The sequence below is a fragment of the Hemiscyllium ocellatum genome, chromosome 15 (genome assembly GCF_020745735.1).
Source record: "Hemiscyllium ocellatum isolate sHemOce1 chromosome 15, sHemOce1.pat.X.cur, whole genome shotgun sequence".
In the NCBI taxonomy this organism is placed as follows: domain Eukaryota; kingdom Metazoa; phylum Chordata; class Chondrichthyes; order Orectolobiformes; family Hemiscylliidae; genus Hemiscyllium; species Hemiscyllium ocellatum.
The window spans coordinates 45441227-45456205 of NC_083415.1; the positions used below are offsets into that span (position 1 = coordinate 45441227).

A 14979-nucleotide genomic window follows, 5' to 3' on the forward strand; every position below is an offset into this window, starting at 1 on the left:
CTAGACTGTCTAGCTAGAGAAAACATCCTCCCTGCATCCTGGCTTGTCACATTCCACTGCCATGCCATTTTGGCAGTGGCAAGGAAAGTGGAGGTTGGATCATTCACCCAGAGGTCAATTGTGCCACATGCGGCCAGCTAAAGATCTGTTTCTGGGGCCATTGGTGTTTTACTAGCAGTGACCTACCTGGTGGATGAGGAGACCCCCAGGTAAACCCTGGCAGTTTCCACATGGGCTCCTCTTTGGAGGCTGTGTGGGAGAAGGCCACCTTTTCAGGGACTCAGACTGACTTCAAGGGTCACTGCCCCATGACGACAGCACAGTTACTCACCTGCTCCCCACCTCCACATGTGCTGGAGCCTACCTGACTGGCCTAAATGCTTTTAGAAGGTGATTGTTGTTAGAGGTCAACATCCTCTTTCTCGAAGTGCAGTCCGAGCAGTGACACTATCTCCTGGTGGCTCTGCTGACCTCTCTGATTAACTGACAGCCACAGAGAGGGGGTGACTGCCCTGAACCCCTCAATAACAGACTGCCCTGTCTTCAGGAGTTGGTCGAGGCAGGATGGCCCTGGATTTCAGACCTGCTATTGGAACACCCGCTGTGACAATAAAATACGAGACATGCAGGGACTTGTGTAAAAATACCCAGTGTCCAAATCCGATTGATGGAGTGGCCAGAGATTTCTAGGGCTGCTTAGAGCTTTTAGAAAGGTGGGTGGGAGGAAAGACTTGAGGGCTGGCTTGAGAATCAGTCATTGGTTAAGCATCATTGAATCCAATGCAAATAAACATAATGTAGGGTGGATTCAGCGATTTTCCACCTGGGTCCAAAACAGTAAGTTTGCAGATGACACCAAAATTGGAGATGTAGTGGACAACGAAGAGGGTTACCTCAGATTACAACAGGATCTTGACCAGATGCACCAATGGGCTGAGAAGTGGCAGATGGAGTTTAATTCAGATAAATGCGAGATGCTGCATTTTGGGAAAGCAAATCTTAGCAGGACTTATACACTTAATGGTAAGGTCCTAGGGAGTGTTGCTGAACAAAGAGACCTTGCAGTGCAGGTTCATAGCTCCTTGAAAGTGGAATCGCAGGTAGATAGGCTAGTGAAGAAGGCGTTTGGTATGCTTTCCTTTATTGGTCAGAGTATTGAGTACAGGAGTCAGGAAGTCATATTGCGGCTGTACAGGACATTGGTTAGGCCACTGTTGGAATATTACATACGATTCTAGTCTCCTTCCTCTCGGAAAGATGTTGTGAAACTTGAAAAGGGTTCAGAAAAGATTTACAAGGATGTTGCCAGGGTTGAAGGATTTGAGCTATAGGGAGAGGCTGAACAGGCTGGGGCTGTTTTCCCTGGAGTGTCAGAGGCTGAGGGGTGACCTTTGTAGAGGTTTACAAAATTATGAGGGGCATGGATAGGATAAATAGACAAATACTTTTCTCTGGGGTTGGGGAGTCCAGAACTAGAGGGTATGAGTTTAGGGTGAGAGGGGAAAGATATAAAAGAGACCTAAGGGGCAACTTTTTCACACACAGGGTGGTACGGGTGTGGAGTGAGCTGCCAGAGGAAGTGGTGGAGGCTGATAAATGTTGCAACATTTAAGAGGCTGTTGGATCGGTGTATGAATAGGAAGGGTTTGGAGGGATATGGGCTGGGTGCTGGCGGGTGGGACTAGATTAGGTTGGGATATCTGGTCAGCATGGACAGTTTGAACTGAAGGATCTGAATCCATGCTGTACATCTCTATGACTGTATGCATAGGATCTGGATTTGAAAGAAGGAGCATGAGCTACGTACACTCTGCCCAGATTTGCATAAGGGTGCAAATAACACTATTTCCAAGCTGCTAAATCTTCCAACACAACTGTGTTGAGACTCATCCATGTATGAAAGAGAGTGGTTCTCTTCAAGCTGTAACTGTTTGTCTCTCCAAACAAAGAGACAAACACCTACAGTCATCTTGAGTAATGACTAATTACAGGCGGATTTTCAGACATCTGAAGGAGAGATATTCTATTTAAAATCATTTTAGTGGATCCAAGAGGAACAGGACTGGCAACACAGGAATACTCTTCGCTTCTACCACCTGGACTTATGCTTGCGGACATACCTTGTTGCTAGCCAGGTCAGCTTCTGAGATGTTTGATTGCGGTGCTGATCCAGAGCTATCAGGCTTGCAATGAACATCCTTTCAGTGCCCATAGCAAAACAGCAATGATGCCTGATCAGCTAAATGAGCTTTCCACTGACCCCAATGGGCACCATTCCAGTTCACACTGCCTGTTCAACATTTGATAATTCTGATCTGCTTCAAATAGTTTTAGATCTCACAGTTATATAATTTAAAACAAATTTTGTAATAAGTAATTCAAGGAAATGATTACTATTAAATAGTAATGAGATAGCTCCTGCACCCACACAGTTCAGTGTGTGCCAAGGAACCGCAATCACTTAAAGACTGAAATCTTGTTGAATGTCTCTGTTAATTTTCTGATGTTTGTTTTCAGTCATTGTATTAAACAGGAACAATAAGTTCTTTGTGCATCACTGATTACTATAGGGGCATGACACCAGGAGAAGCAGAAATGAACTTTTTGGAAAATGCTAAGAAGCTGTCTATGTACGGAGTGGATTTGCATCATGCAAAGGTAATTACCACTCTGCATTTTATATCAACTGTAGAATTTTTTTATGTTAAAAAGCAGGTGACTTTCAGTGTGATTAAGGCAATATACATGGAGATTTAAAAATGTTAACTTTTGCACTTCCTAATTATGAAATAGATTATAGAACATCACAGCACAGTACAGGCCCTTTGACCCTCGATGTCACACTGACCTGTGGAACCAATCTGAAGCCCATTTATCCTTCACTATTCCAGTTTCATCCATATGTTTATCCAATGACCATTTAAATGCCCTTAAAGTTGGCAAGTCTACTATTGTTGCAGGCAGTGCTTTCCATGCCCTTAATACTCTCTTGAGTAAAGAAGCTACCTCTGATATCTGTCCTATATCTATCACCCCTCAATTTAAAGCTATGTCCCCTTGTGCTAGCTATCGCCATCCGAGGAAAAAGGCTCTCACTGTCCACCCTATGTAACCCTCTGATTATCTTCTATGTCTCAATTAAGTCAGCTTTCAACCTTCTATCTGGTAAAAACAGTCTCTCAGCCTTTCCTTATTAGACCTTCCCTCTAAACCAGGCAACATCTCCTCCGAACCCTTTCCAAAGCCTCGACAATCTTCCTATCATGCGACAACCAGAATTGTATACAATACTCCAAGTGCGGCCACACCAACATTTTGTACAGCTGCAGCATGATCTCATGGCTCCAAAACTCAATCTCTCTACCAATAAAAGCTAACACACCGTATGTCGTCTTAACATTATTATTAAAAGGATTGTCTTGGAAAGTCAAAATGGTGACACTTGGATTATTGTGTTCAATTCTGGTCGCCACATTATAGGAAGGATGTGGAGGCTATGGAGAGGGTGCAGAAGAGCTTTATCAGGCTGCTGTCTGGATTAGAGGAGTATGAGCAATCAGGAGAGGCTAGAAAAACTTGGGTTGTTGGCTCTGGAGCGGCACAGGCTGAGGGGAGACTTGATAAAGGTCTATAAAATTATGAGATGCATAGGTTGGGTTGATGGTCAGTATCTTTTTCCTCTGATATGAAATGTCTAATACGAGGGGACATGCATTTAAGGTGAGGGGGGAAGTTCAAAAGAAGTGTGAGGGCCAAATTTTATTTTACACAAGTGTAGGGGTCTGGAGCATACTGCCAGGGGTGGTGGTGAAGGCAGATATGATAGGGGTATTTAAGGGGCTTTTCAATAAGCATATGCATATTCAAGGAATGGAGGGATATGGACCAATGGCTGGCAGAATGGGTTAGTTTAATTGGGTGTCATGTTTTGCACAACATCGTGAATCAAAGGGCATGTTCTTGCTGAACTGTACTGTGTGTCAGATATACATTTTGTTCTCCTGTAAGTATAATATCATTGTTAGAACTGGTCTTCCAAAAAAATCTTTCCTACAAAACAGGGCTGTAGCTTAGTTTTCAAAGCAATTATATTTACAGATTTTGTTTTTTTGCAGATATGTTAGAAGGTTATTTGCACATTGTTTGATCAGATCTTTGGTACAGTAGCCCAATTAGATTTATTCCAAGCTCTTTATCTACAACACTGACCATTTTCTCCCTTTTTTTTTCTTTCTTGGAGTAAGGGTGGTGCTGGTAGGTCAACATTGTTACCCATTCCTATTGCCTATGAGATTTATAGTGAACTGCCTTCTTGAACCATTGCTGTCCATGTGGTGTAGGTGCAACCATATTACTTTTAGGAAGGTTGCTCTTGATTCCTGTCTGTGACAGGGAATGAATAGTAAGATTGTTCCAATTCAAGATGTTGTGTTGCTTACAGAGGATCTTGCAGGTACAGGTGTTCCATATCATCCTTCTAATTAGACAAAGTCGCACATTTGAAAGGTGCTGTTGAAGGAGTCCTGGTGAGATTTTGCAGTGTATCCTACAGATGTTACATGCCATTAATATTTGTGCATGGGTGGTGGAGGAGTGAGTTTTGGTGGTTGATCAATCAGGCTGAGGACATACTGGGAAAGTTTATACTTTGTCTTGAAGATTCAGTGTTGTAACTGTACAGAAAGAGGTGGGCTAGGGGTATAATGTGTACTGTAGTGTAAGTCTTCAGTACCATTGGCGGAATAATATCAGGATCTGTAGCCTCAGCAGTATATTCCAGTGCCTTCATGCATTCCATGACATCATGTGAAGTGGCTTAAATTGGCTGAAATCTGACCTCTGCGATGTTGGAGACTTCAGTAGAGAGTAAGGTGAATCATCCACTTACCACTTCAGGCTGAAGATGATTGCAAGTGCTTCAACTTTGTCTTGTGATGTGATGTACTAGGCTCCCCCATCCGTGGAACCACTGGCCCTGGTCAATTTAAAAAAGAATTGTCGGCTGCCATTCATGATTTAATGTTGCGTGAGAACAAATTTTGATCTGATTCATTGGTTGTTGAATGACTTGGCTCTGTTTTGTGCATGCTACACCTGCTGTTTTAGCTTGTAGGGTGTCTGTAGTGTAACTTCATTGAATTATCATGTAATTCCTAAATAATTGTATCTAGAAGCTGAAACTGAGGTGACTGGTATGTAATTGCTAGGTGTTCTTGAACAAGACTGTAATGTTTGCAATTATGCAGTCTTCTGGCACTTCCCTCAAGTCCACAAAAGACAAAAGGGTTGTGGCCAATGTCCTGCAATTTCCACTTTCACTTCCTTCAGAATCCTTGGGGATGTATCTCATCTGTGCCTCGTTAATTTTAAGTACCAACAATCTGCCCTTTTCAATTTTTGAACTGTTCTCGTGACTGAGTATGCTGCTGACACCATAGCCTATGGTAAAGATAAATGAAAAGTATTTACTTCACACCTCAACCATTCTTCCTGGGTCCAGGTGTAAAACTCCTTTCAGCCCCTAATTGGCCCTACTCCTCTTTTACTATTTATATGATCATAGAAGACTTTGGGACACCTCTTTATGTTGGCTGCCAGTCTTTTCTCAAAATTCCTCTTTGCTTCTCCTCATCACTTTTTCACCTCCCATCCAAACTTCAGCATTCCTCACTCTTCACCATTTTATTTTCTACCTGACAATTGTCATATGCACATTTTGTCTTCTACATCTTATCTTTGTCATCCAGAGAGTTCAGGATTTGATTGTTCTACCTTTCTCATTTAAGGGCATCTACCTTGACTGTACCCAAACTATCTCCTCATTGAAGGCAGCCCATTGTTCAGTTACTGTTTTTTTTCCAGCCAGGTCCGGTTTTGTTCTTGCCCCATCAAAGTCTGCTCCCTAACAATTGCATTTTCTCATTCTAGATTGTTAATGTCATTCTCCATCATCAACCTGATCCTTGTGATAGAATGGTCACTCTCTCCTCAATGTTCAGCCACTGACACCTTGCTCCACTTAGCCCACCTCATTTCCAAGAATCAGGTGTTGCAGTGCTTTCTTTCTTAATGGACTGGAAGCATACTGCCATAGGAAGCTTTTCTGCATGCAATCTAGGAATACTTGCCCCTCACTGACTGTTCACTACAAGTATCCCGGTCTCACATCATAATTATAATGTTGGCATCTCTCTGAAATTTCCCTGCAATTTTGTTCTTCAGCATCCTTTCCACCAGGTGGTGGTCTATGGACTGTACCTAGCAACGTAATTATTTCTTTTTTTATTCTGGAGTTCTAGCCAAATCATTATATACTTGGATTTCCTGTGACATCCTCTTTCTCCAGCACTGCATTGCTCTCCTTAACCAATGCTGCTGCCATTCCTCCTTTCTGAAGATGGGAAATACTTAATACCCAGCCATGTCCTTCTTTGAGCCCAACATTAAAATACCACGTAGCAATCTGCACCTGTGTAACTCCAATCTTATTTACTATACTCTATGCATTCACATACATACGCAGTAGACTTCATTTATTTCTTCCTTACTCTTGACTCCACCCATTTACTTGCTGTTGTCTAAGCTAGTGCCACATGCATTTTCTAAGTATTTCAAAAGTTCTGGTCTTCCCCTCGACCATTCTTCTTTTGATTCCCACACTCCTGCCAAGTTACTTTAAAGCCTTCCAAATAGCATTACAAAAAGCCGTGCAAGGAACTCAGCCCCAGCCCTGTTCAGGTGTCCAGCTTGTATAGGTGCCACATTTCTCGGAGTCAGTCCCATTGTTCTGGGAATCTAAGGCCCTCATTGCTTTGCCATTTTTCCAGCCACGTATTCAGCTCCATTTTTTTCTCCTGTTCCTCACTTGTTCTTGATAATGGGAGTAATCCAGAGATTGCTACATTTGAGGCCCTGATTGTGAACTTGCTAATGTTTTAGCCTAACTTCTTTCCTACCTAAGTCATTGATACCAGCCAGTGGTACCAACATGGACAGGAACTTCTGGCTGTTCACTCTATCCCAGAAAAATGTCCTGATCACTGTTCAGAAGGGAAGCAACTTAGCATCCAGGAGTCAGATTGATGGTTACGGAAACAGCATGGAAGAAAGTCATCCTCCATCCTTGGCAGTACCTCCAGGCAGAAAAGAAGACAACTGTAGGAAACTTGGGCTGTACTCATCTCTTTATGTTCTCTGAAATTGATCTGCTACAATGTAGATAACTTTTCAGCTTCATGGCATACAAATGACTGATTTGTTTTCCCTCAGGACCAGGCAGGGGAAGTATTAATCACGAAGCAAACGAAGGACAAGTGCAGAAGAAAGAACACTAACGCACTTACATCAGGGTTTCTTTTTTAGAAAATAAAACTGGCTTACACACACTGACCTTGTGGATCAAATGTTGAAATCATTTGTTATACTTTATGATTGCTCATAATAAATTGTTCCCCTCAACTGAAGTTAATAATCTCTAAGGTTCCTTTCATCCCCAAGGCCGAAAATAAAACATCTTTCACTGACATGGAATCATGCCTTTATACATTTTTAATTTTCCAATGCGGATGTGACAAAACCACAGCCCAATTAAGTAGACAAACAGTACCTCCGTGGCTGGAGTCAACGCATTGTTGGAGAATTAAGTTCCATCCATTATTTTGAAAGAGATGTCACATGTGGTTTTCTGACATGATTTCACTCACCAATTAGGATTTTGGAAATGATTACTGCTTTCCAGATGATACATTATGTATTTCAAAAATGTGGCATTTGTGTAAAATTTTGCATTCATTAGAGTTCATTTAAAAGCACACACAGGACCTTCAAAACTGCTGATCGGATCCGGGTCTGTAGGTTAAGTACAAAACAGGGCACAGATCCTTTCCTTTTTTGGTCAGTTTGTTCACAGTATATAGCATTACAGATCTTGGCCTCCTAACTACTAACTCCATGTCCCAGCATTCCATTTTGATGCAGTTTTTTTTATATAAAATGTCACATTTACTAAATTAACTATTTGACAATCCTTTTAAAGTTATAAAAGCGAAGCCAGTCTTCGAGTAATTTCATAGACAGCAGCATTTCTCTGGGAAGTTGAAACTTGGCCCCTCAATTTACAAGGAGAGAAACAAACTACTGCACAAATGAGGAGATGGAAAGTCACTTTTTATACTGCTTAAAAACAGATGGTTAATCTCTATAATTGACATAACGTTAGCACGAGTTGTCGAATATGATCAGGTTGAAGCAAGCACAGAACGCTGGAGAAACTCATCATCTGTGGAGAGATTTCAAGTTGGTCTGACTCTTCAGCTGTTTTGAAAGAGAGTCATACCAGACTCGAAATGTTAACTATTTCTCTCCCTCCACAGATGCTATGATGTGGAGGAGCCAGTGTTGGACTTTGTCCACGGATGCTGCCAGACCTGCTGGGCTTCTCCAACATTCTGTGTGTTTTTTTCAGGTTCCAGCATCTGCAGTATTTTGCCTGTATTCAAGCGATGAATATTCGAGCGATGAACACACTGAATGTGCTGGAAGTGTGCTTCCTGCTTTGTGGGACGAGTCAGAAAAAGGCAGTGTCCAGAGATCACAGCTGAACAGCCATTCAATCCCGTTTACTTAGTGAATGGTCTTACCATTATTAGGCCAGCTGTGTACAGGAAAATCAGGTCTAAGTTTCACCTAACCAATCTTTCTGACCAGGATCGTTGGATGCTGACAACAAATAATAAGTTCTTTACAACTCCGCTGAATATGGACCCAGTCTGTCTTCTGATCTGTTATCCCTATTCTCCCAATGCACATTGATAATTTTACTACCCACTTCCACTGTCCAGCTCCACCAGTAATCAACCCGGGGCTGCCCAGTTTGTGTCTGCAGTTCACTGGGCTTGTGAAAATCTCATGCCAGAGGTGCCCTGCCAAAGTGTTGAGGGCAATTTTGTGGGGTCGTTTCCTGTGCTCAGTTCGTACTGACAGGCTCTCACAAACCGGTTTCCTAGCCGGTCAATGTTCAGACTGTAAATCAAATTGAAATGTTAACAGGAGAGCTTTCACATGTGAGATTATTGAACAGAAATGTTTAAACATGTTGAACGCATTCAGATCTCATGCTACTTTGGTCTTTATTTTCTGGTCACAGGACTCTGAAGGAATTGATATCATGCTTGGAGTTTGTGCAAATGGTCTTCTGATCTACAGAGACCGATTAAGAATAAATCGCTTTGCTTGGCCCAAGATTCTGAAGATTTCATACAAGAGGAGCAACTTCTACATTAAAATCAGACCTGGAGAAGTAAGTGATTTGCATTTGAAGTGAAGACTAAATTGTACAATAATGAGTCTTAAGAACCTTATTCAAGTAAAGTGCTATAGTAGTCATAAAAACAGCATATCAATAGAGTGGCAAGTTTGGATGCTAGTAATACTCTGGGTTTCCAGTCTGTCTTATTCAGGATGACTTCTTCCAGCTCCTTAATGACTCATCTTGAATGGGCATCTGAACTCACTTCAGTAAATCTGTTTGTTCCTTTTCATAAAATAAGCAACGTAAAGACCAATTCTCATTGTTTTCAGAGATGATATCACACTGTTGTCTCTCTCCTGTTACTTCAATGGGCCGTGTTCTACTATGTAATCCTTGCATATTTTTCACATAATTTTACATATTTTCACATACTCTCACACTTTTTAAAAAAAAACTAGCCCCCACCCCGGCTTTTCATCTTTTTTAAAATAGTCAAATAAAAATTACGTTTTTCAATATATATTGATTTAGATTTTAGATTAGATTACTTAGTGTGGAAACAGGCCCTTCGGCCCAACAAGTCCACACTGACCCACCGAAGCGCAGCCCACCCGACCCATTCTCCTACATTTACCCCTTCACCTAACACTACGGGCAATTTAGCATGGCCAATTCACCTAACCTGCACATTTTTGGACTGTGGAAGAAACCGGAGCACCAGGAGGAATCCCACGCAGATACTGGGAGAACGTGTAAACTTCACACAGTCCGTCGCCTGAGGTGGGAATTGAACCTGGGTCTCTGGCGCTGTGAGGCAGCAGTGCTAACCACTGTGCCACCGTGCCGCCCATGACTCTTTTAGAGTTATAGAGATGTACAGCATGGAAACAGACCCTTCGGTCCAACCCGTCCAAGCCGAACAGGTATCCCAACCCAATCTAGTCCCACCTGCCAGCACCTGGCCCATATCCCTCCAAACCCTTCCTATTCATATACCCATCCAAATGCCTCTTAAATGTTGCAACATTTATCAGCCTCCACCACTTCCTCTGGCAGCTCATTCCATACACGTACCATCCTCTGTGTGAAAAAATTGCCCCTTAGGTCTCTTTTATATCTTTCCACTCTCACCCTAAATCTATGCCCTCTAGTTCTGGACTCCCCGACCCCAGGGAAAAGACGTTGCCTATTTATCCTATCCATGCCCCTCATAATTTTGTAAACCTCTATAAGGTCACCCCTCAGCCTCCGACACTCCAGGGAAAACAGCCCCAGCCTGTTCAGCCTCTCCTAATAGCTCAAATCCTTCAACCCTGGCAACATCCTTGTAAATCTTTTCTGAGCCCTTTTCAAGTTTCACAACATCTTTCCGAGAGGAAGACCAGAATTGTATGTAATATTCCAACAGTGGCCTAACCAATGCCCTGTACAGCTGCAACATGACTTCCCGACTCCTGTACTCACTACTCTGACCAATAAAGGAAAGCCTACCAAACGCTGCCTTCACTATCCTATCTACCTGTGACTCCACTTTCAAGGAGCTATGAACCTGCACTCCAAGGTCTCTTTGTTCAGCAACACTCCCTAGGACCTTACCATTAAGGTGTATAAGTCCTGCTAAGATTTGCATTCCCAAAATGCAGCACCTCGCATTTATCTGAATTAAACTCCATCTGCCACTTCTTAGCCCATTGGCCCATCTGGTCCAGATCATGTTGTAATCTGAGGTAACTCTCTTTGCTGTCCACTTCACCTCAATTTTGGTGTCATCTGCTAACTTACTAACTGTCCCTCTTATGCTCGCATCCAAATCATTTATGTAAATGACAAAAAGTAGAGGATCCAGCAACAATCCTTGTGGCACTCCACTGGTCACTGGCCACAAGTCTGAAAAACAACCCTCCACCACCACTCTTCTGCCTTTGAGCCAGTTCTGTATCCAAATGGCCAGTTCTCCCTGTGTTCCATGAGATCTAACCTTGCTAATTAGTCTTCCATGGGGAACTTGTCAAACGCCTTACTGCAGTCCATATAGATCACATCTACTGCTCTACCATCATCAGTCTTCTTTGTTACTTCAAAAAACTCAATCAAGTTTGTGAGACATGGTTTCCCACGCACAAAGCCATGTTGACTATCCCGAATCAGTACATGCCTTTCCAAATACATGTTGAGCATTTCCTTAACATTCTCTTGCCATCAAACCTTTCTTCTAATTGTCTAGATCCATTTTGTAACTGTTTTCATATTTCACCTGTGGCTAGTTTGTCTTTCTTTGAAAATATCTGATGTGTTCAATTATTCCACTGTCCTTATTACATGACTTTTCTAACCACAAAAAAATTATTGATATCCTAAAATTGAAACGAATGACACAGGTAGGGTGTAGAATTTCCACAAGCGATCACCAATCTTCTGCAATTTGCATTTTGTTGGCGACATTTCCAGGAACGCACACAACATTGGATTGGGAATAGATAATACAGCTGCTGGTATTACTCTTGTATAAGTCAATATGGAGTTTGATAGGTTTGTAAGTTTCAGTTGGCTCAGTGCCCACATTTAATGGGGAATAAATGAAAGATTTCATTACTTTTTTGTGTGGAAAAGTTACTTACTGATTTTGTTCCTGCCTGGAAGGACATTTGGATAGTAGAGTATGAATGAAGGTTTCCTCAGGAAAGGACTGGAGGCCAGAATACAGATGAGCAGTGTTGCAGGGACTGCTATCGACAGCTGTCACAGGTTTGGCAGATCAGCTTGTGCTCAGGTATGATGCTGAGGCAGTGAGGAGGCTGGAAACAGGCAGTGAGACAGAGCTGGAAGCAGTTCTCTGGTCAAACGCTTGGCTCAATGTTGAATTGTGCTGATTAAAACTGTCTGGTTCCGCCTGATGCAGTGGTCATGTAAGGTTGTATTATGGTACAGATTCTAGACAACAGTCACTGTACACTTAGGACGGTTTTTACATTAGAACCTGTTCCCACCTTGCTTACAGAAACACTCTGTATAATGGTGTCAGTGCAGTCAGTCATGTGTATGCTGTGTTCAATAATGTAAAGGAGCATTATATTCCAGATTAATTGCAGCCTTTTATGTACTTAATATTGTAATTAAATTTCACACATCTGACTCAAGGAAAACCCAATTATCTGTGATACACATTATGCGGACTAACGTGTTGTAAAACCACAAACGGCATCAGATTCGATGGCCAAGGATTGTGGCAGACAGCAACCAGGCGCAACAGACCTGATTAAGTTCATTTTCTCTATCTCTGAGTGTTTTTGTGTCGGATTACTAGAATTTAATTCAAAGTGCTGGAAAGCCTCAGCATTCTCTGGAGGAAGAGTGGACAGCGTGTCCTGAAGGGAACAGCCCTACCCAATTGTGCACCACACCCTGATTGCACTTTCTTAAGCAATCGCAGAAGGTGCAGCATTTGCCTGTTTCCCTGCTCACTCTTCACAATAAAAGGCCCAGGCACACCTTCCAAGTGAAGCAGCAGGTTTACCTGCACTTCATTCCATCTAGACTACTGTATTCACCGCTCACAGCGCAATCCCCTGTAAACCGGGGCAATGAAATGCATCTCTGTTTTACCAGTCATCTATGCTCTGTCGGTAAAAGTAACATTGAGTTTAACAGTTTCAGCACGTAAACACCCTTCTGTGTTTGGTTACCCTCACCTCAAATCCCTAGGTCCTGTTTTGTATGGTGTTGCTCCAGGCACTGCCAAACCATTTTCAACCATTTACACTTTTCGTTAGCATTCAAAAAGTGTGGCGCTGGAAAAGCACAGCAGTCAGGCAGCATCTGAGGAGCAGGACAGTCAACGTTTCAGGCATAAGCTCTTCAGCAGGACATATTCCGGATGAATGGCTTAGATGCAAAATATTGACTCTCGTTCTCGGATGCTGCCTGACCTGCTGTGCTTTTCCAGCGTCACACCTTTAGACTCTGATCTCCAGTATTTGCAGTCCTCACTTTCTCCTACTTCTTGTTAGCATTCTACCCAGCATTTATCTCTCTCTTTTCAGCCTTATCAGTTGTCGCTCTGTTTGCCTATCCACCATTTTTCCAATTTTGGGGCCTCGTCTCTATGTACTCAATTAACTGACACTCCTTTTCTTGCTCCAGACATCAGCACCCCTGCACACCAAAGCATCATCAGCATAAAATACCACCCTTTCCCAGCTATTTTCAGTTCTGACAAAGAGTCATTGGACTGAAAAATTGACTCTTTCTCTTCACAGACATTGCCAGAGTTTTTCCTGCACTTCCTGTTTTGTTTCAAGTTTCCAGCATCCACAATTCTTTGTTTTTTATTAAAATAATCCTATCGTCAGCCTGAAATCAGTTAACTGCTGATCTATGTGGAAAAACTATGTTTTGTCATTTAAACTTGTCAATAAGTGCTACAACCATGAAAGGATACTGTATAGTCTTAACATCTTAAACCATTTCCCTGAGGAATAAATATAGTTAACATTCATTAAATGCTGTTCAGTATTGAAATAGGTTTCCCAGAATATGTTTTGATTCTTGCAGCCAGTTAGGATGTTTACAAATGGTGACAATTAGGAGCAGATGGTAAAAATAGCTGAGCATTGACGGACAATAGAAGTGTATAAAAAGGTAAAGTGACCGTCTTGCCAGATCACAGCACTGCTCCCACATTAGATCGAGTGGTTTAACCTGAGGGTCATCAAATCTCAGATGGGGGGAGACGCTGAGAAGGAAAGTCCTTCATAGTAACTTCAACAGGTGCAGGAATTGAACCCATGCTGTTGGCATCACTCACCGGCCATCCTGCCAACTGAGCCCTCGTGGTTTGGTGGTAGTGTCCCTACCTCTGAGCCAAAACATCTGGGTTTAAGTCCTACCTCTTCCAGATGCATGTAATAGCATTCAGTGACTAGAAAGAACAGGTTGTTTAAAATATCTATATGTAGAAATAGGGGAAAACCCGTAACCTTTGTCAAAATAGACACTCAGTGACCTCTACTGGTGACATGACTTGACATTATTTTTAATATTCATTTATGGAATGAGTGTATCACTGGCCAGTCCAACATTTATTGTCCATCCCTAATTGCCGAGAGGGCAGTTAAGAGTTAACCACAGCAAGTTTGGAGTCACGTATAGGCAAAACCAGGTAAGCATGGCAGCTTCTTTCCCCAAAGGACATTAGTGAACCAGATGAGTTTCTCCTGACAATTGATAGTAGATTCCTGGTAATCATTTGACTCTTAATTCCAGACTTGTTTTAAAGTGAATTCAGATTCCACCATCTGCCATGACAGAATTCGAACCTAGGTCCCCAGAACATTACCTGGATCTCCGGATTAACAGTGCATTGATAATACTACTTTAGCCATTGCCTCCCCCAGCAAATGATGTCTATTTTGACAGCCGCAAGGGTTCACCCATTATTCATCACCCACAGGTTTTGCAGAGATTGGTATAGAAGAGTAATCTGCCAAACAGATTTGTTGAACTGTATTAGGCAGAGTGAACAATGCTTTCAGAGCATTGAATGATTAGAAAAAAGAATTGTATGAGTTCTCTGACCTTGTCTTTTTAAATGTTATGCAGTTTTATTCCCCTGTCCTTTCAGCATTGTCAGTAACTTACTATAATCTTTACAATTTTGTTTTGACAGATGATACTTGCCAGTTTGGCAATTCCTATAATTATCAATTTGCATATGAGGAATAAAATACAAA

General features: G+C 42.1%; 1 protein-coding gene across 7 annotated transcripts in view; it reads left to right on the top strand.

Moving 5' to 3' along the window:
• Positions 1-14979, top strand: part of LOC132822968 (band 4.1-like protein 1) — a 341878-nt gene that overhangs the window by 269014 nt on the left and 57885 nt on the right. For all 7 annotated transcript variants that reach the window (XM_060836432.1, XM_060836430.1, XM_060836433.1 and 4 more), the window contains exons 8-9: positions 2571-2658; positions 9146-9298. In XM_060836432.1, coding sequence (XP_060692415.1) covers positions 2571-2658; positions 9146-9298 — 241 coding nt within the window. The remainder of the gene's footprint in view (positions 1-2570; positions 2659-9145; positions 9299-14979) is intronic.